The 17,626-nt window shown below is 37.4% G+C and overlaps 1 protein-coding gene across 3 annotated transcripts in view; it reads left to right on the top strand.

The window, feature by feature from the left end:
* The window catches only part of DNAJC13 (DnaJ heat shock protein family (Hsp40) member C13), a 105,611-nt gene that overhangs the window by 1,580 nt on the left and 86,405 nt on the right, over positions 1–17,626 (top strand). For all 3 annotated transcript variants that reach the window (XM_050937866.1, XM_050937868.1, XM_050937869.1), the window contains exon 2: positions 8,428–8,508. In XM_050937866.1, coding sequence (XP_050793823.1) covers positions 8,441–8,508 — 68 coding nt within the window. In that variant the 5' untranslated portion in view covers positions 8,428–8,440. The remainder of the gene's footprint in view (positions 1–8,427; positions 8,509–17,626) is intronic.

Here is a 17,626-nt window from a genome sequence, read left to right on the forward strand (position 1 = left end):
GTTGAGGGGATGTGAGGAGCTACTCTTCTCACTATCTGTTAAACCACTACTTTATTTAGTAGCAGCATTTTGCCAGTGCTCATTTCTAAAAATAATAATAATAAAAACAACTATTTAAATGCTAAATTATACTGGGTTTTAGCCCAGATGATTTCATTAACTTGAAGCTTGGTCTGATCTGTATTAGTGGTACGGGGCCAAATTCTAAACCATAATATCAGTAATACATTTGGGTGAATATTTAAACTTCTTCGATAAACCATATTCAACAACTTGCTGCAAATGGAAGGATAATGCTTAAAGATTCATAAACTAAACATTTTCCCTACATAACCTATGAACATTTTTCCAAATTATTTTCTTCTGTTTGCTGCTGCTCTCATTCTCCTTATCTCCATAAAGCAGCTTAGTTTTAAAAAACAATAAATTCTGTATGTATGTTTGACTGTTTCTTTGAATGGTCTAGGATAATACTTTCCATGTGCTTACTTGTCTCAGGGATTGAATCATTGAATATTTTCTGAATGTTCAAACTCTTGGCATTTCAGGAACAGTTCTTCTTAATGGTCAAAATTTCAGATTTGACATAAATGGTATCAAACTAAGGAGATCTGATGAGTATCACTTTTAAAAAAAAACTCAGATCTTACTTTTAATAACTTCATCCATAAATCTTAATCAATACTCATCTATAAACCTTAACTTCAACTATGTGTAAAGGGGTAACTTCATAGTAACAAAGGTTTAATTTATGTGGCCTACATAGATCTTAGTTAAAAGATCTGAAACATCATTTAAACAAACTTTGGAACGTATCACTACAACTTAATTTGATAATGGAAAGTTTGCAACTCTATACCTCCTCTTAAATCAAAATAAAAAAATCCAAACTGTAGTCTTCATCCTGCCCCAGGCAAGTAAATCTGTAATATTAATTATTGAAAAATATCTATTTAAGATCATATTTTGGTTGTTTGATAGTCTTGCCATTTTATGTGTAGTCTTCCTTTTTCCCACACATGAATTATACCCCAAAATATTTTGATCTTGTTTCACGAATTTTTTGTGAAAGAATTTTGGGCTGCACCAGTAACTTTTAAAATCCACCGTATATAGCAGGGGTAGGCAATCTATGGGAAGCATGCCGAAGGTGGCATGCAAGCTGATTTTCAGTGGCACTCAAACTACCTGGGTCCTGACCACTGGTTCGGGGGGGGCTCTGCATTTTAATTCAATTTTAAATGAAGCTTCTTAAACATTTGAAAAACCTAATTTACTTTACATACAACAATAAGTTAGTTATATATTACAGACTTGTAGAAAGAGACCTTCTAAAAATGTAAAAATGGCACACAAAACATTAAATTAGAGTGAATAAATGAAGACTCAGCACACCACTTCTAAAAGGTTGCCGACCCCTGGTACATAGTAAGAAACAAGCAATTGGATTTTCAAATATTTGGGTTTATTTCTTTTTAAACATCGACTCCTGAATGAAACAGGCTGCTGTTTTAAAAACATGAAGTGGTAAAGTCTTGCCTGAGAGGTGCCGTGAGAGTATTGGTTTGTTTTACTTTTGAAAGTAAATATGTCAATACAGTAGTGGGAGAAAGGAGTGTTGCACAAAGGGGAGTGTTAGCTAGGATGATACTTAAGAGACTTGGCTGAAATGAAGCTTGCTTTTAGACAAAACGGTTGAAATTTTCTGGTACTTTTTAAGAGACTCTGTGAAAAGGAAATTGTTACTTTTCAAAGTCTTATCTCTTATAATTGTATAGAGGGAACCAACACCATTAAAAAGCAGAATGCGCTGTACAAAAAGCACTTTGTTTATGACTTAGAGATAGCTTTAAGCAGTATCTTTCAGAGGTGCTGTAAACTGTTTGTTTGGTTTTAGATCTTTAATAATCCTTGTAGAGGATAGGCTTAGGAGGTTCCAGCCCATGTCAATTGACAAACATCTGTTTATCTGGAATGAAGTCGGTCTATCTGTATTTTGACTCTCCTAATTTAAAACTGAGTCAAGGATTAAGTATACAGACTGTTTTAGAAAACCTATTCCTATCCCCTCCCTCAGTCTCTTCAGTTAAGCTTCTTTCCAGCTGGTCTCCATTGTCTACTCCATCCTCTGCTCAGTCTTGCTCCCTTCTTTTGTTACTCCTTTTAGGTAATCCCTTCCTATCTTCCCTTGTCTCCAACTGATGCCTTACAGTACACTTCATTAATTTCACCCCAGTATTACATAATAAAAAATCCATACACAGGTATGATACCTGCAAACCATCAGCGTTGGCTTTGGTTGTATGTTGCCCTTTCCCCACCCTGTGTCTGGCTTGTATAGATTGTATACTCTTTTTGTAGAGCGCCATTTTACTCTTTCGGGTCCTGCAGTGGTAGGCACTGTACAATCTTAGTAGGCCCCTACTTGCTACTGTAATGCAAATACTAAATATGTCACTTTGAAATACAAAAGATTGAAATAGCATAGATATAGGCTTTTGGGGAGTTTTAAAAAAAAAAAAAAAAGTTTCACTCATGGTTCAAATTTAGGTTCCAGTCCAAGTGCATGAGTAACTTATGCTTGAGAACTCTTCCATTGAATTCAGTGGAACTGCTCACGGATGTGAAGTACTTATATTTGAGTGTTTGGAGGATCAGGGCCCTAATTTCTAACCATGAGTTATCAGCAGACTTCCCTGTCTAAAACAAAAACCTCAACAAAGATCCCTTTCCACTCTTAGCCAACACCTGATGGTGTCCGGTATTGCAAAATTAAAATGGAACAGAAGGGTTAAAATTAGTGATGGCTTGTATAGGTGCAACCCCTCTGGTGAGTGTTTTATGTAAAAATCTTAAGGCAGGGAACACACAGCTTTTAAACTCTATTGAACCCTTTGTAATAGGTACATGACACTAGTATCTTTTTAACTCAGTACTGTATGCAGTGCAAGGAAAATGCAAAGCTCACTTTCCCAGTATTTCATTAATTCTTACAATACTGTAACTGCAAAATATTGCTAAATAAATTTTCTTGGTCTTGTGGGAAGCTTGTTTAACTTCCATACAGTAGTTTTATAAAACCTGGAGAGTGCATTAGAAAGTGCCTGTGGAAACAAGTGGAGTATTCCATACTTCACTTTAACAAAAATAAAACAACTAGATGCCAAGTTGAAGATGGTATAGGTGATAGCTCAGCTGCATGTAATAGTAGTGCTAGGTTTCAGTACTTTTTTCTGGCCTCAAACTGTGGTGGAGAATTGTATGGATTACAGTGGTCCCTAAAAGCACCTGTCCCGATCAGATCCCAGTTCTACCTTAGACACTGTAGAAACCCACTGAAAGAAAGTGTTAAGGACTGGCAACAATGAAGCTTTGCTTTTAGACAAAAAGGCTGAACATTTCTGGTAAAGAGAATCTCATGTCAGATTAAAACCTTTTTTTTGTAACTGACAAGATGCAACAGGTGAATGTAACTGCTGGATGCAGGAGAGGGTTAATAAGATGAGCATGATCTTGCAGTGACTGTGTATGCGATATAGTGCACCCCTACTTAGCTCTTATCACCTGGTTAGGCTAATTTAGTTCTAGTGTCCTATTATGGGTGTATATAATGCAGTGTGACATACCTATGCTTTGGTAAATTAGTCTGTCATGCACTTGTATTGCCCCCATTATTATAGGACTGGTCTACACTAAAGCTGTAAGTTGACCTAAGTTATGCTACTTCAGTTACGTAACTTACAAAACTGAAGTCTACACCATGCTGTGTTAAGGGGAGGCACTCTCCTGCTGACTTACCTTCCACCTCTCAGATTTAGCCCATAGAATCTGAGCAACTCACAATCTTTAGAGTGCCTTAGCCTTGCAGTTAGGGAAGGTATGGCTGCAATTATTCCATATTCTCACTTGATGAGATCTGAGGGGCACGGAGAGTCTCCTTTCCAGAGAACTTTGTCTAGTGACAGGAGTTACAGTTCCCCTCTCAATTCTTGCGAGTTGGTAGGAAGCTTAAAACTGGGAAATTAATTCTGGTTTTGTCAAAGAATCATAGAAGAGTAGAGTTGGAAGGGACCTTGAGCTGTCATCTAATCCATATCCTTCTGCTGAGGCAGTGACAGGTATATTTAGACCATCCCTGGCATGTGTTCAAAACCTCCAGTGGTGGGGATTCCATAACCACCTTGGAAACCTGCTCAAGTGCTTAACTATCTGTAGGTTAGATATTAGGAAGAATTAACTGTTTCTAAATCTCCTTGCTGCAGACTACTGACAAGCAAACTTATGTTGGAGGTTTTTTCCTGAAGTACGTTTACCTTTTTACATTCAGAAAACAGTTGCTGTGGATGGTTATTGGATGGCTCCAAAAGACTGTTCTAGTATTTATGTGCAGAAAACCTTAGTAAAACTGCTAAGCATCCCAGTAGCAAACATTTGTGAAAGCAATTTATGGCTGTGTTTGATATTTTCATTAAAATAATTAAAAAGAGTAACATCAAAGTTGTAACATGCTAAGACAAAAGCCAAGAAAATCAAAATGATTTATAACTCAGTCTTCCATTCACTAACTCAGTTCTCATTATCCTAACTTTTATTGGCTTGTGTTAATAGATGCTTGAATAAATAACTAAACATTTCTGGAGTAAGTTGCCCAGGGGCCATGTAACCTGAATATTTCTCTTAAAATGTGCTGTTTGGTAAGATTGAAAGAATGGATGTATGTAGCCAGAGGGATATTAAACAAATGATTCATCTTCTCTTGAGCTAATCCATGGTTAGGAATATATCAGTTTGATGAATGACACTGAACTGCTTTAATATCAGTGGGAGCCGTGAAGAACTCCAGAGATTTGAGATTGTTCCCTAAAATAATATTCCAGCATAGATACTGTTCAGCCCTTGGATACTGTTTGATAGAGCTGATATTAGACTACTTCATGGTGTTGCATCTCAGATTTAGTGAAATATTTCCCACAGTTTAGTCTTGATTCTGCTCTTGATTTTAAGTACTTGATGTTATTTACATTTCTAATTTACCTTAGACAAGCAAGTATATAGATACGTGTTCATAGGTATGCATGTAGGCTTATAGGAATAGGATTTTGTCTCCCTTGCCCCTGCCCTGAGGCTCTTACAACCTAAATGGTCAATAACACTGAGTGATGGCAAGAAAATTTGTGAAGGTGTGGGAAGGGAAATGTGAAGGCTAATACCTTGATTCTATCCATTTGGACAGAATAGAGAATACCTTGTTCTCTGAAAAGTGGCCCTAAGAATTTGCAAGACATTCACAATCTGCAGTACTTAATCTTATCACTAATTTATACTAATATATACATGCATAAAAAATACTGGCAAATCAGACCTCATATACTGGCACTTCAATTCAGGTGCATTTATTTTTCTGTGCTTACCCATAAATAGGGCATGTATTACAAAAAGAATTTAGAGTCATGAAAAGTAAGGTGTAACACTTTCAAAAGTGACCTGGGCTCCTAAGTCCCATTGACTTTCAATGAATTAAGTGCTGAAGTCACTTTTAAAAATGGGATTTAAGCATCTGAGTCACTTAAGTGCTTTTTTTTTTTTTTAAGGACAGTGCCCCAAATTCCTCATCAGGTTTGGTTCTGCATATCTAGTAATGTTGTGCCTTTTTTCCATTCAGGAGTTCTAAAACTTTCCCAGTGTGGACCATGCTTATGGAGAGAGAACCTTGTTTAATTTAGGATGGCCTGTCCTTCCTTTTGTGATTGTGTAACATCCTTGTAATAATTGCTTCCACAGAAAAAAAATTCCTTCCTGATATTAAACTTTTTAGCTGTCTTCTAATGCCACCTATGATTGGGGGATTGTTGTGCTGACTTCACCTACTTTACATGGCAGTAAAACTAAAGTGCTTTGTCTTCATTGTATTTTTAGCTTGAAATAGCTCATGCATGTTGGTAACCTCCAGGTAAAATATACACCTCTTTCAGCAGTGAAGACATGGCCTTAGTGTGTCTAGTATCTTCTAGTGTTTAACTGCTATGATAGGTGGCATAGGAAACCAGAAGTCTAGTTAGTTGTGGTAACCTACTTTTAGAGCTTACTTTTAAATACTCAATATAAACTAAATGTTGTAAATGCTACGTAATTAGATACTATATAGGATTAGTTGATAATTAGGTTTGTCTGATCTTGAGAGAGTCTTCCTTCCTCAGTTTTTTCCATCAAATGTGCTCAGTTAACAAGTAAAAATGCTGTCATCTTTGATCTAGACTCATCCTAGAATTGGAAAATAAAGCTGTTCCCTCCCTTGTAGTTCTGTCATCACTAAATTAGGGCTGTCAAGCAATTAAAAATGTGATTAATCATGCGATTAATTGCAATGTAAATAATAGAATATCATTTAAATAGTTCTGAGTGTGTTCTAATTTTTCAAATGTGTTGATTTCAATTACAACACAGAATGCAAAGAGTATGGTGCTCACTTTATATTTTTATTACAAATATTTGCACTGTAAAAAACAAAAGATAATATTTTCCCAGTTCACCTAATACGAGCACTGTAGTGCAGTCTTTATCATGAAAGTTGAATTTACAAATGTAGAATAATGTACCAAAAAAACCCTGCATTCAAGAATAAAACAATGTAAAACTTTAAAGCCTACCAGTCCATTCAGTCCTATTTCTTGTTCAGCCAATCACTCAAACAAGTTTGTTTACATTTGCAGGAGATAATGCTGAAAGTGAGAACAGGTGTCCTCATGGCACTGTTGTAGCTGGTGTCACAAGATATTTACATGCCAGATGCGGTAAAGATTCGTATGTCCCTTCATGCTTCAACCACCATTCCAGAGGACATGCATCCATGCTGATTATGGGTTCTCCTCCAAAGCAGTGGGGACCGACACATGTTCATTTTCATCATCTGAGTCAGATGCAACCAGCAGAAGGTTGATTTTTTTTCTTTTTTTGATGGTTCAGGTTCTATAGTTTCTGCATCTAAGTGTTCTTTTAAGACTTTCGAAAGCATTCTCAACACCTCGTCCCACTGAGATTTTGGAAGGCACTTCAGATTCTTAAGCCTTGGGTTGAGTGCTGTTCGATATCTTTAGAAATCTCACATCGGTATCTTGTTTGCATTTTGTCAAATCTGCAGTGAAAGTGTTCTTAAAAAGAACATCATGTGCAGAGTAGTCGTCCGAGACTACTATAACATGAAATATATGGCAGACTGCAGGTAAAACAGAGCTGGAGACATACAATTCTCCCCCCAAGGAGTCACTAATTTACTTAACACTTTTTTTTTCCTGAAACAAGCATCATCAGATGGAAGCATGTCCTCTAGAATGGTGGCCAAAGCACGACGGGGCATATGAATGTTTAGCATATCTGGCATGTAAATACCTTGCAATGCCAGCTACAGAAGTCCCATGTGAATGTCTATTCTCACTTCCTGGTGACCTTGTAAATAAAAAGCAATAAACTTATCTCCTGTAAATGCAAACAAACTTGTTTGTCTTAGCGACTGGCTGAGCAAGAAGTAGGACTGAGGGAACTTGTAAGCTCTAAAGCCTTGCATTGTTTTGAGCACAGTTATATAACACACAATCTACATTTGTAAGTTGCACTTTCACAATAGAGATTGCAGTGCTGTACTTGTATGTGGTGAATTGAAAAATACTATTTTATTTAATCTTTACAGTGCAAATATTTGTTATCAAAATATAAAGTGAATAATGTACACTTTGTGTTGTAATTAAAATTAATATCTGAAAACATAGACCATCCAAAAATATTTAATGAATTTCATTTGATTAAAACAACAATTAATCATTAATTTTTTGAGTTAATTGTGTGAGTTAACTGCAATTAATTGACAGCCTTACTAATAATAATCTGGAACTTGACTAAATTGTATTGATGAAGAGGAGCTGCTTACACTCCCACAGCTATAGTGTATAAAGGTAACCGGAGTGAAATTACCTTATGCAGTTAAGAAAACACACATACTTGATTCAGAGTACACAAAAATCATATCAGACAATAAAACTAAATTGACTTCCTTCTTTGGGAAGTTATTAAAGTAGGGGTTGTTTTCTGTGCACTGTCAGTGTGTGTACAGTAATACCAGTGTCTTTTAAGCAGATAGGAGTAACGCAATATTGGCTACTCTTAGATCATTATATGCTGGTAATAGGGAGGAGAAGAAATGAATACTAAGTGTTCTGCATCCAGTGAATAGCTGAAAACCATATTCCTTCAAGTAGCTAAATCTGGGCAGTGGTCAAGTATCTCGGGAGATCTTATATTGCAAACAGACCCAAGTGAAAGATAAATGAATTGAATCCTTGTATCACATGTATTTTAGAGCATATTGGTGATTAGTGGTTGTATTTGGTCTTAATTAAGATCATAAGTATTAACATGAGATCTATTTTGTTTCAGGTCTGGGCACAAAATGAATATAATCAGGGAAAATAAAGATCTTGCTTGTTTCTACACAACAAAACATTCGTGGAGGGGAAAGTAAGTAGTTTAAAATCTATTACTTTGTCTCATGTCCATACAAAATACTGTCATGTATAGTCAAAATAGCTATCTCATCCTGTTTCTAATCTCCAATTGTGTACTCTCAAGTGTTTTAAAATGTTGTGGAGCTGAAAGCTCGTGTGGTGTCAAGTGCTCTGACTTAGAGTGACCAGATAGCAACTGTGGGGAAAAAATGGGACAGGTGGTGGAGGGTAATAGACACATATATATATATATATATATAAGAAGTCCCCCAAAATGGGACTGTCCCTTTAAAAATGGGACATCTAGTCACCCTACTCTGCCTCCTCAGAAGCCAGAACTCCTACTGTTTAACCATCTGCTCAGCCTGCCTTCATCCACTTCTGTTCCAGTTCTCTTCTCTCTGCTGTAGGTTTCCTAGTTTTTAAGAGAGCATCTCTGGGCTATGCTGTCTGATTGTCTTGGTTTCTGTTGCACTGGTGAAATTAAAGTGACTAGTCAAAGTATTTTAAATTATATACATAAACAGAGATGTAATACATTTTCAAACTAGTACCTGATTATTTAGAAACTGCTTTTTCATGAGTGTCTTTTCCTTCTCATTTCCATTTTAATGGACGAGATCACTAGTCTGTACTTCTATTTGGACTGTATTGTTATGGGTTAACTGCTGAACTACTAATGGAGATTATTTTGGGAACACCTATTCTAATTTAGTGTAGACAATTTTTAAATCTTTTTCACTAGGTAATGTAAAAAACCTTCCACTACTGCTGACACAATAGTGGATCTGAACTGGTCTTAGTGACGGTGGGAGCCTTACCATACGTGTTGCTCCAGCATTTGTCTTCAGTACCATAAGTTTAAATATAAGTAAGTCTGAGTTGGGTACTGTTGCTGGAGCTCGAGAGCAGCATATCAGTGTTTTAGGCATCGATGCAGCTAAAGTAGTGTTGGTAGTAGTGGCAGATCTTTGTAAAAAATCCGTAGTATAGATGAGGCTTACTGTTCATGAGCCAAGCAGAGACATGGCAAATTTTCAGTGTATAATTTCCACATGCCATTATGCTGTGACTGTTTTGGATACTAAAGCAAAATGTTATGTTGTTGTATTTGAGGTTTTTGCAAATATAAGTCACAATTCAAAGTACAATAGTCATTAACTTTGTTTACTGATTCTAGTTTTAAAATGAAACCTAACTTTACCTCAGTCTTTGGCATATAAATTGCCTTGTCTATTTTTAAAAGCAAATAATTATCCAGTTAAGTGTGCTTCTTAGAATGCTACAGAGGGACTTTAAGTGTTTGCTTTCTGGTACTTCAGCCTAAAAACAAACTACCATACACTAAGCTAAAGCTTTTTAAGATTATCATTCTAAAAATTCCATAAGACTAGGGGGCCAAGCTGTCACTTGTGTTGAACATACAATGGTTACATATTATCTGAGAGAGGGTGGCATCCAGAAGTATCACTTCAGTGGTGACATGGAGAGGGACATAAGCCTCAGGCAAGTGCATGTGGTTTTTTGTTTTTGTTTTTTGTTTTTCCTTCTTCCCAACTTTCAATCCAAACCTGAACTGAGGTGACATGATGCATTTAGAGCATACAATTGAAGTGTAAGGGGGAGGGGGACGGACGGATGGACATGAAAATAGCTTTTATTTATTCATTGCCCCATCTGTCTCCTTGCATGATAAACTTAAATTTGGAGGCCTACACAAAAATAAAACTCAAATCCTGGGTTCCCTCCTACTATGATGACGACTGACTGACCTTCAACTTGGCAGTGCTGTGAAGTAGACTGTATAGTGAAGTTACCTCCCTTCGTATTTCCTGACGTTATCTGCAATATTGCTGGCATATTTTTCAATTCAATGTTTGCAGTATAAAAATTTCTGAAATTCTGCTCTACCTGATCTTAGAATGGGAATGAAACTAAACAGCATTCTTACTGGCAGCAAATCTTCCTGCACAGTTTGACTGTTTCATAGTGCGATAGAAGTTCTTTAGTGTGTTTGTGTGGGGACTCCTTGAATTGATCCAGCACTCAACTGTTAGTAGCATTCACTGTAAAACTGTAGGGTAGCATCACTTTCATACTGCTGCTTTCTGAATTCTTAAGAGTACAATGCATTCCTCCTTGTTGGGGACAGATACAGGGTTAGCCTGTAGACACGTTCTTGAACAATGAATTGAGGTTGAAATCTGATCACTTTTAGTAGTACTCGAGAATTCAGGATCAGTGTCAGCTCATTCCTCAGCAAAGGCTAGGAGCACTGGGACAAAAGTGACCCACCACTGCTTGACTGAAGTAGCATCATGAATTCTTGGAAGAGGCCAAAGGAAGGACTGATGGCCAAGAAATCTTGAAATAAAACTTGTCAATATCTGACAGTTCTCTGTCCAACAACAAAACTCTAAGGCCTGGCAGTTCCACTCAGTCTGCTCTGGGCTACATTATTACTGCCTTGATGCAAGGACAAAGCTCTGCCTTTAGGCCGCTTTACAGTGGTGACTTATCTCTGAAATCATGATTATTGCTAGCAGGTAAACTCTCAATTAAAATCATCATGGAAAAATTACTCAGACATCTTTTAAAAGGTGCATATGTTGCCTCAGGGTAATAAGAACAGAAACAATGCTGAGCCTAATTAAAAACACACTATTAAAACAAATCTGTGTAATTAAATGGGCAAATGGACATACATGCTGCTGCAACCACAAATTTATATGTAAATATGTATTGGATTGCTGTGATGTCTTGTATGGACAAATATTTTTTAAAAAAATTTTTTTTTCCAATGGTGCTGATCATTTTGTCATTCCTGTTGATGTCAATGACATCAAGGACACAAATGAGAACTGCAGGGATCAATACCTTTGCAAATTGTGCCACTTTTTATATAAAGAGCTGGTAGTGCTGCCTATAGCTAAGGTTGCCTAACATTTCCCATAATGCTCGGCTTTCAGTTGTTTATACCTTTTTGCCAAAGTTTTAAGTTGGGGATAAAATTTTCCATGGTGGGTGTGTGCATCAGGCTGACTTCTTTTTTCTTTTTAAGTTCTAGCAAAAATGGTTCAGCTGGCTCCAAGAACCAGGACGTGCAAATACATTGTCTTGTTCATGTTAAAAATTCTTCTAGCTGCTTCATTGAGGAAACCCTAGTACCACTATGCTTTGAAACAGGGATTTGAAGTTTGGCAACGGTGGGAGGGGGGAAAAGCACACTAGTGCCAGAGATGTGCCTTTTGATGTACCTCTGAAAAATCACCCAAATCTGGCCAAGTCATGAGCCTCAGAACACATGGGCCCACTTGTAAGAATTTGGCAGCTGAAGTCTCTAAAGTTTCTGTCTGTGCTGAACATCATTGATCTCAGGGCTGAAGGGATTGAGCAGGTGTTTTGCTAACTGCTCCTGTGGCTGCTGTGGTGCAGTGTACCAGAACTGAAATCAAGGAATATCTCCCTTGCATTCAGTGCTCCACTGCTGGCTTCCAGGCCATACAGAAAAGGAAGTGCCACTTGACTTGAATGCAGAAGAGTGAGGAATTTGGGCAGAGTCAGGGGTGTTGCAGGAGCCAGAGCGTATGGGGCTAGGTGTATTTAGTAGGAAAGTGGAAGGTGCTGGGGCATTGTGGGCATGTGGTTGGTCAGGAGCTGGGATATGGCACAGAAGAGTCTATAATCACTGTAGAACTCTCTCCCCCATAGAACCTGAAATTGAACCCAGCAGTCCTGAGTCTAAGTCCTCTGCTAATAGCTATGAAGCACCCTGATGAAGTTTGTTTCACTCTGTTAGTGACTGGTCACAGAGAAAAACAGCCTACTACTGCTGCATGTTACTCTAACTCAAGCAGTACAGGTCTTTGCTAAAGGTCCTGTTGCTGCTGACCCAAGCTGCAGGTGCACAGAATTTTTTTTTCCAGTCAGGAAGCTGCATTTAAAACCCCCCAGACCTGTGATTAAAAATAATAGGGTTACAGAGTCAAGCATTCAAATATTAGGAAAATAGCATGCGATAATGTCATTAGACTGTATCTTATGGCATGTGCACATGAGGACTGAATTAAGGTTGCACAGGAGCCCTTCGTTCTGACATTTTCTAACTCTTGAGTTTGCAACTTTAATGCTCTTTTAATATAAGCTCTTCTGTGTGTATAAGTGTAAAGGAGAAATATATATGCTTCAATTAAATTAAAACCCAGTCATATGTGTCACCAAATCTATACTAGGCCCCAAATTGTGTTTAAACTTTTCCTAAAGCAATTTTTTCCCTAAAGCATCACTTATTACAATTAATTGGACTTGTTCAGGGTACTGTTGTAGTGCACACATTTTTGACTGTTAGCAACTGTCAGGATTTTGTGATAACTGTTCTTAACTTGAATCTTTGCTTACAAATAAGTGTATAATGTCTGTCTAGAGCATATCCTATCAAACTTTACAGGCAGGACAACTTATGAATGTGAGACACTGTATTCTTAAAATATATGCACACCAAATTGTGTGTTCTATTGGAGTTCAAGGGAAAATGGTACCTACTTAAACGTGGTTGACCTTGTGTTTGGAGGCCTTTTTTTAAAAAAAAAATTATGTATGGAATGTATAATGTGAAACAGGAGCTGTCTGGATGGCTAAAGATTTTGCTGCACAGGGCCAGATGTGCATTGATACAGACTTCTAGTTCTAAAATTTTCCCCAGATTCAATGTGCTCAGAAAAAAAAGAGGTGAATTTTCTTAGCGGCAAAACAAATATTCAACATTTTGAATGAATAAACTAAAAGTTCTTGATTTCCCGGAAGAGGCATTTTAAACTTAGGCTACGTCTGCACTACAGGATAAATTCGAATTAGCTTAAACCGATTTTATAAAACAGATATTATAAAGTCAATTGTGCGCGTCCACACTAGGCACATTAATTCGGTGGTGTGCGTCCATGGTCCGAGGCTAGTGTCGATTTCTGGAGCGGTGCACTCTGGGTAGCTACTGTAAAATAATGAGGCCATAAAGTCGATTTGCGTCCACACTCACCCTAATCCGATATAGTAATATCGATTTTAGCGTTACTCCTCTCGTTTTGTAGGAGTACAGAAATAGATTTAAAGAGCCCTTTAAATGGATATAAAGAGCAGTGTAGTGTGGACGGGTGCAGCGTTAAATCGATTTAACGCTGTTAAAATCTGTTTAACAGCGTAGTGTAGACCAGGCCTTAGAATATCATTAACTAGCAATGGGTCAGTTAAAGCCATTCTGATGAAGTGGTAGCTTTTAAAAACATAGTTTTTAATTTTTTGCTTTATGTCAGTGTGAAGATTTGAGCAGCAGAGTTAATATCTTCTATAAAAAGCTGTTTTCATATAGCAATTTAGCTACATGTCTATTTAAACTTTTTTGTAGGCAGTTTTATGGTACAGGCTGTATCTGAAACAAAGTGCTGGCTTCAACTGGTACTGGAGTTTATCCTACAGTGCTGTTACATACTAGATGATAAATATGAAAACTAACTTCATAAAATCACCAGAATCTAAAACTGGCACACACCAGCCTCTTCTCATACTGTGTGTGCAGATGTGACAGCAGTAGAAATCTATCTGAAGATCTTAGACACCCGAATTTCTGTGATAAATAGGGTTTCAGCTTCCTGAAATGAAAGGGTGGGATACGATCATGGCAGTTTTTAGAAAAGACTGTGCTCCAGGCTTTTCTCCTGGAGTGCAGTGAAGAGACTTTTGGATAGCCAAAATTCTGTCTTGCATCCCTAACAATAGAACACTGTTGGGATTCAAGTTTGAACAGCCTCAAGGAAGAAAATTGGATTTTCTGTGATGTAGTCTGCATTTTTATAGTTAAATTACAAAACACACATCTTGTTCCTAAGCCTATAGGCACATCTTCAATAATTAAAACAGTTTGTTAATCTTGATTAACATACTGCAAATTATTGTCTGCATGAAAGGACACTCCTGAACTTTACAACTATTCCATTTTAAATTCTGTGGCAATGTTGCGGGGGGAGGGGGGGAGAAGGAAACAAAGGCTATCTTTAAATACAAAATCCTCTTCTTCACCAGCCTTATATGGTTAAAAAGTCTGAGTGAACAGGGGTTTTGTTCCATGCCCTAAATGCCAACAGACTCTGGTTCTTTCTGACCAATGGGGCAAGTGAAATCCAGAATCAAGATCTCTCTGTTGAAAATACCCTCCCACCATCCTACCAAGGTTCCAGTATTGCTAACTGGTGTTGAACCTTGACTGCCATGATCGTCTTGGTGAGAAATGGTCTTTCTGGTAACTAGACCCTAAGCTATATGAGGTAGTAGTTCTCCAACTGTAATTCATAAAACATTTGCTCACAATCTGTAAAATGTATGACAGACTCTGAAATTGGAGCCAGCACCTTTTTACAGTTCTGCAGATGAACAAACTGCTGCAACAAAGGTCATGCTAGCCTATAAAGTTAAAACTTCCTTATTCTGCTTTTTTGTTTTGTGGAATAATCAAGTTCATCTACACCATCTTTTGCTATATAATACTAGTGGACTCTTGCTGAATTAAGTGTATATTGAAATGCTGCTGAAAAGCCTAGAATAGGGACCTTATTCCATTGTTGTGGTCAGCATATAAAATGTCCAGCCTGCAGGATCATCTGCGTTGTGACATACAATATGCCATTTAATTCAGTGGGACACCTGATCTTGAGAGAGTAATTCTTCTAAGTAGTGAATAAAGTATAGATGCAAAACAAAATTAAATCGGGGTTCTGCTTGCTGAATTTAAATCATTCCACCTTGATTCCAAGGCATAATGAGTCAGAATTTCGTACTAACTCTTGGTAATCTTTACTATTCACTGGTTAGTAGTATTGGTTCAGTTTTTCCTATTTTTTTACTGTTAGAACAAGAAACCACCAAGTGAATGAACACATTGAACAATAAAAACGAGTTAAATCAGACTCGGATAGAACCATGTTATCAAATGCTTTGCCCATCTGTCCAGAAGCTTCTAGACTTTAGCAGAGCAAGTCCCCTGTAATTCACAACTCCATCCATTCACCTTTCTGCAGCATGCATTTGATTACATCCAATAGCCATATTGCTCTAGTGACCAATAATTGCACCCATTCTCCTTCTCAGTTTTCTAGAACATTATATAATATTTCCTAAAACATAAAAATATTGAACTCCATTCCCTCACTTTGTTAGAATAAGTAAATCTTTCAGATTTTTGGAGATTTTCTCAAATCAAACTTTCAAATATATTTGTAAATGAGTAACATAGAATTTTTAAAAAATGAAAAGGCTTTTTAGAAATAAGTTAAATTGAGTTATTTTCTAGTTCTTAGGCAAACTTTCCATTTACACCTTTAAAAAATCAATAGAAATGGGTCTGACTTCTGAGAACTACTTTTTAAATATAATATTTTACTGTTTCATTGTCCCTCTTAAACACTGTAACACACAGGGCTGTTAGGTATTAACACACCTTGGATAGGGGAGACACATTCTTTTTGTGGCTTTCTATGGAACCTCGTTAGACAAGGATGTTCCAGTACTTTGCAATACTTCCAAACCTGTACGTGGACTACACAAATAACTTGTATGTTAAAAAGAAATTACAGCTTGCCTTTTTAAAAAGGCGACAAATCAGTTATCAAAGTGGAGACATAATTACTCAGTCCACTAAAGTTGTTGAGAAGCTGTTAGAGCGGGAAAGAGAGCCTCCCACAGCACTAGCCACTGTAGTTCCCAGGGTAGGGATTCAGTTTCCCTACCCTGCCATTAACTTCCATGTAACTTTGGGCAACTCATTTAACCTCTTAGTACCTCCGTTCCCCATCTGTAAAATGGGGTTAATGCTCCCCTATCTCACAGGATGTTGTGAAGATTGCCATGTTTTGAGATCTACTGATGAAGAGCCTTATATAAGAAATAGGTATTTCTGATTTGGCTGACTGGCATTCTGTAGATTTTTATGACGCTAATAACATTATGTGTATATCAGCCAAGTGAATAGATAATCCCTTATCTGTGGTTCATGAAGAGGTAGGTTATCAATTTCTAATTGGTTACATTTTTGTAAAGGGGTTAATGTTTTTGACTTAAAACATAAAATTACTGGAGGCTTTGAGTGAGATCTTAACTAGCTATCCTTAGGAAAGGCAGATCTTCTGCTGTATTAGAGCCTTAACTGGAGTGGTTGTACCATTCTGTGACTATTATGCTAATAATGAACATGAGACCTTTTGGACTAGACAGCTTTTAGCATTAATGGATGTTGAATATGGAGGAACATTCATAGGCATTTCTTAAAGAGCATGCATTAATGTTGCTGGTAAGATGGTTCAACTAAGCCATCTTGCTGCTTGCATTGGCATAAATAGAGGGAATTGATTAGGAGGATGCATAGAGGCTTCCATGTTGAGAAAACTTGATACTGATGTTGCCATAGATCTTCATGTAAAAGCTGGAAATAAAGGAGCAGCTTAGTGGTTTTGTTCTGTTTTGTACAGCACCTAGTACAATAGGGGTCCTCTGCATAGTATCTAGGAGCCTCAGACATGGCAAATAACTAATAGTTCACTGTCTGGCACTTCTGTCCCCACTGCTGTTGATGTAGAATGGTATTGCAAGGTACTGTGCTCCTGGCTTACAAACATGAACCATTCCTTCCCCATTTCTATTAATAGATCTTATTTTTCTGTTCCTGAACTTTCAGGAGCCTGGATTAGTGGATCTGAGCCCAGAAAGGACATTTCGGTATAAGCTGTAGTCTCATTCCTTTTCCAGATTTTTGATTTAAGTTTATTGCCTTTGCTATGGATCTTGTCCAGAAAGGGAGTAGTCATCAGGTTAAGTGACTTAATTTTTAAAGTCCTCATTCAAGTTGCTAGTCATCTCCCTATGACCTCTGACCCTTCTTTGGTCTCTGAATACACTCTCATAGATAATGGCCTTGTGCCATAGCCTGTTCTGCAGTGGAATCCTGTGATTCTCCTTTTCCAGGATTGTCTTCACTGCTGTGTTTAAGTCATGGTATAACTTGAGTGTTGGCCCTATTCCAGCTCATGTCCACATTCTCTAGCTGGAATTAGGTGGGACCTTAAATTCAAGTTAGCTGGCCTGTTGGAGTC

This window comes from Gopherus flavomarginatus, chromosome 2 (genome assembly GCF_025201925.1).
Source record: "Gopherus flavomarginatus isolate rGopFla2 chromosome 2, rGopFla2.mat.asm, whole genome shotgun sequence".
NCBI lineage: Eukaryota > Metazoa > Chordata > Testudines > Testudinidae > Gopherus > Gopherus flavomarginatus.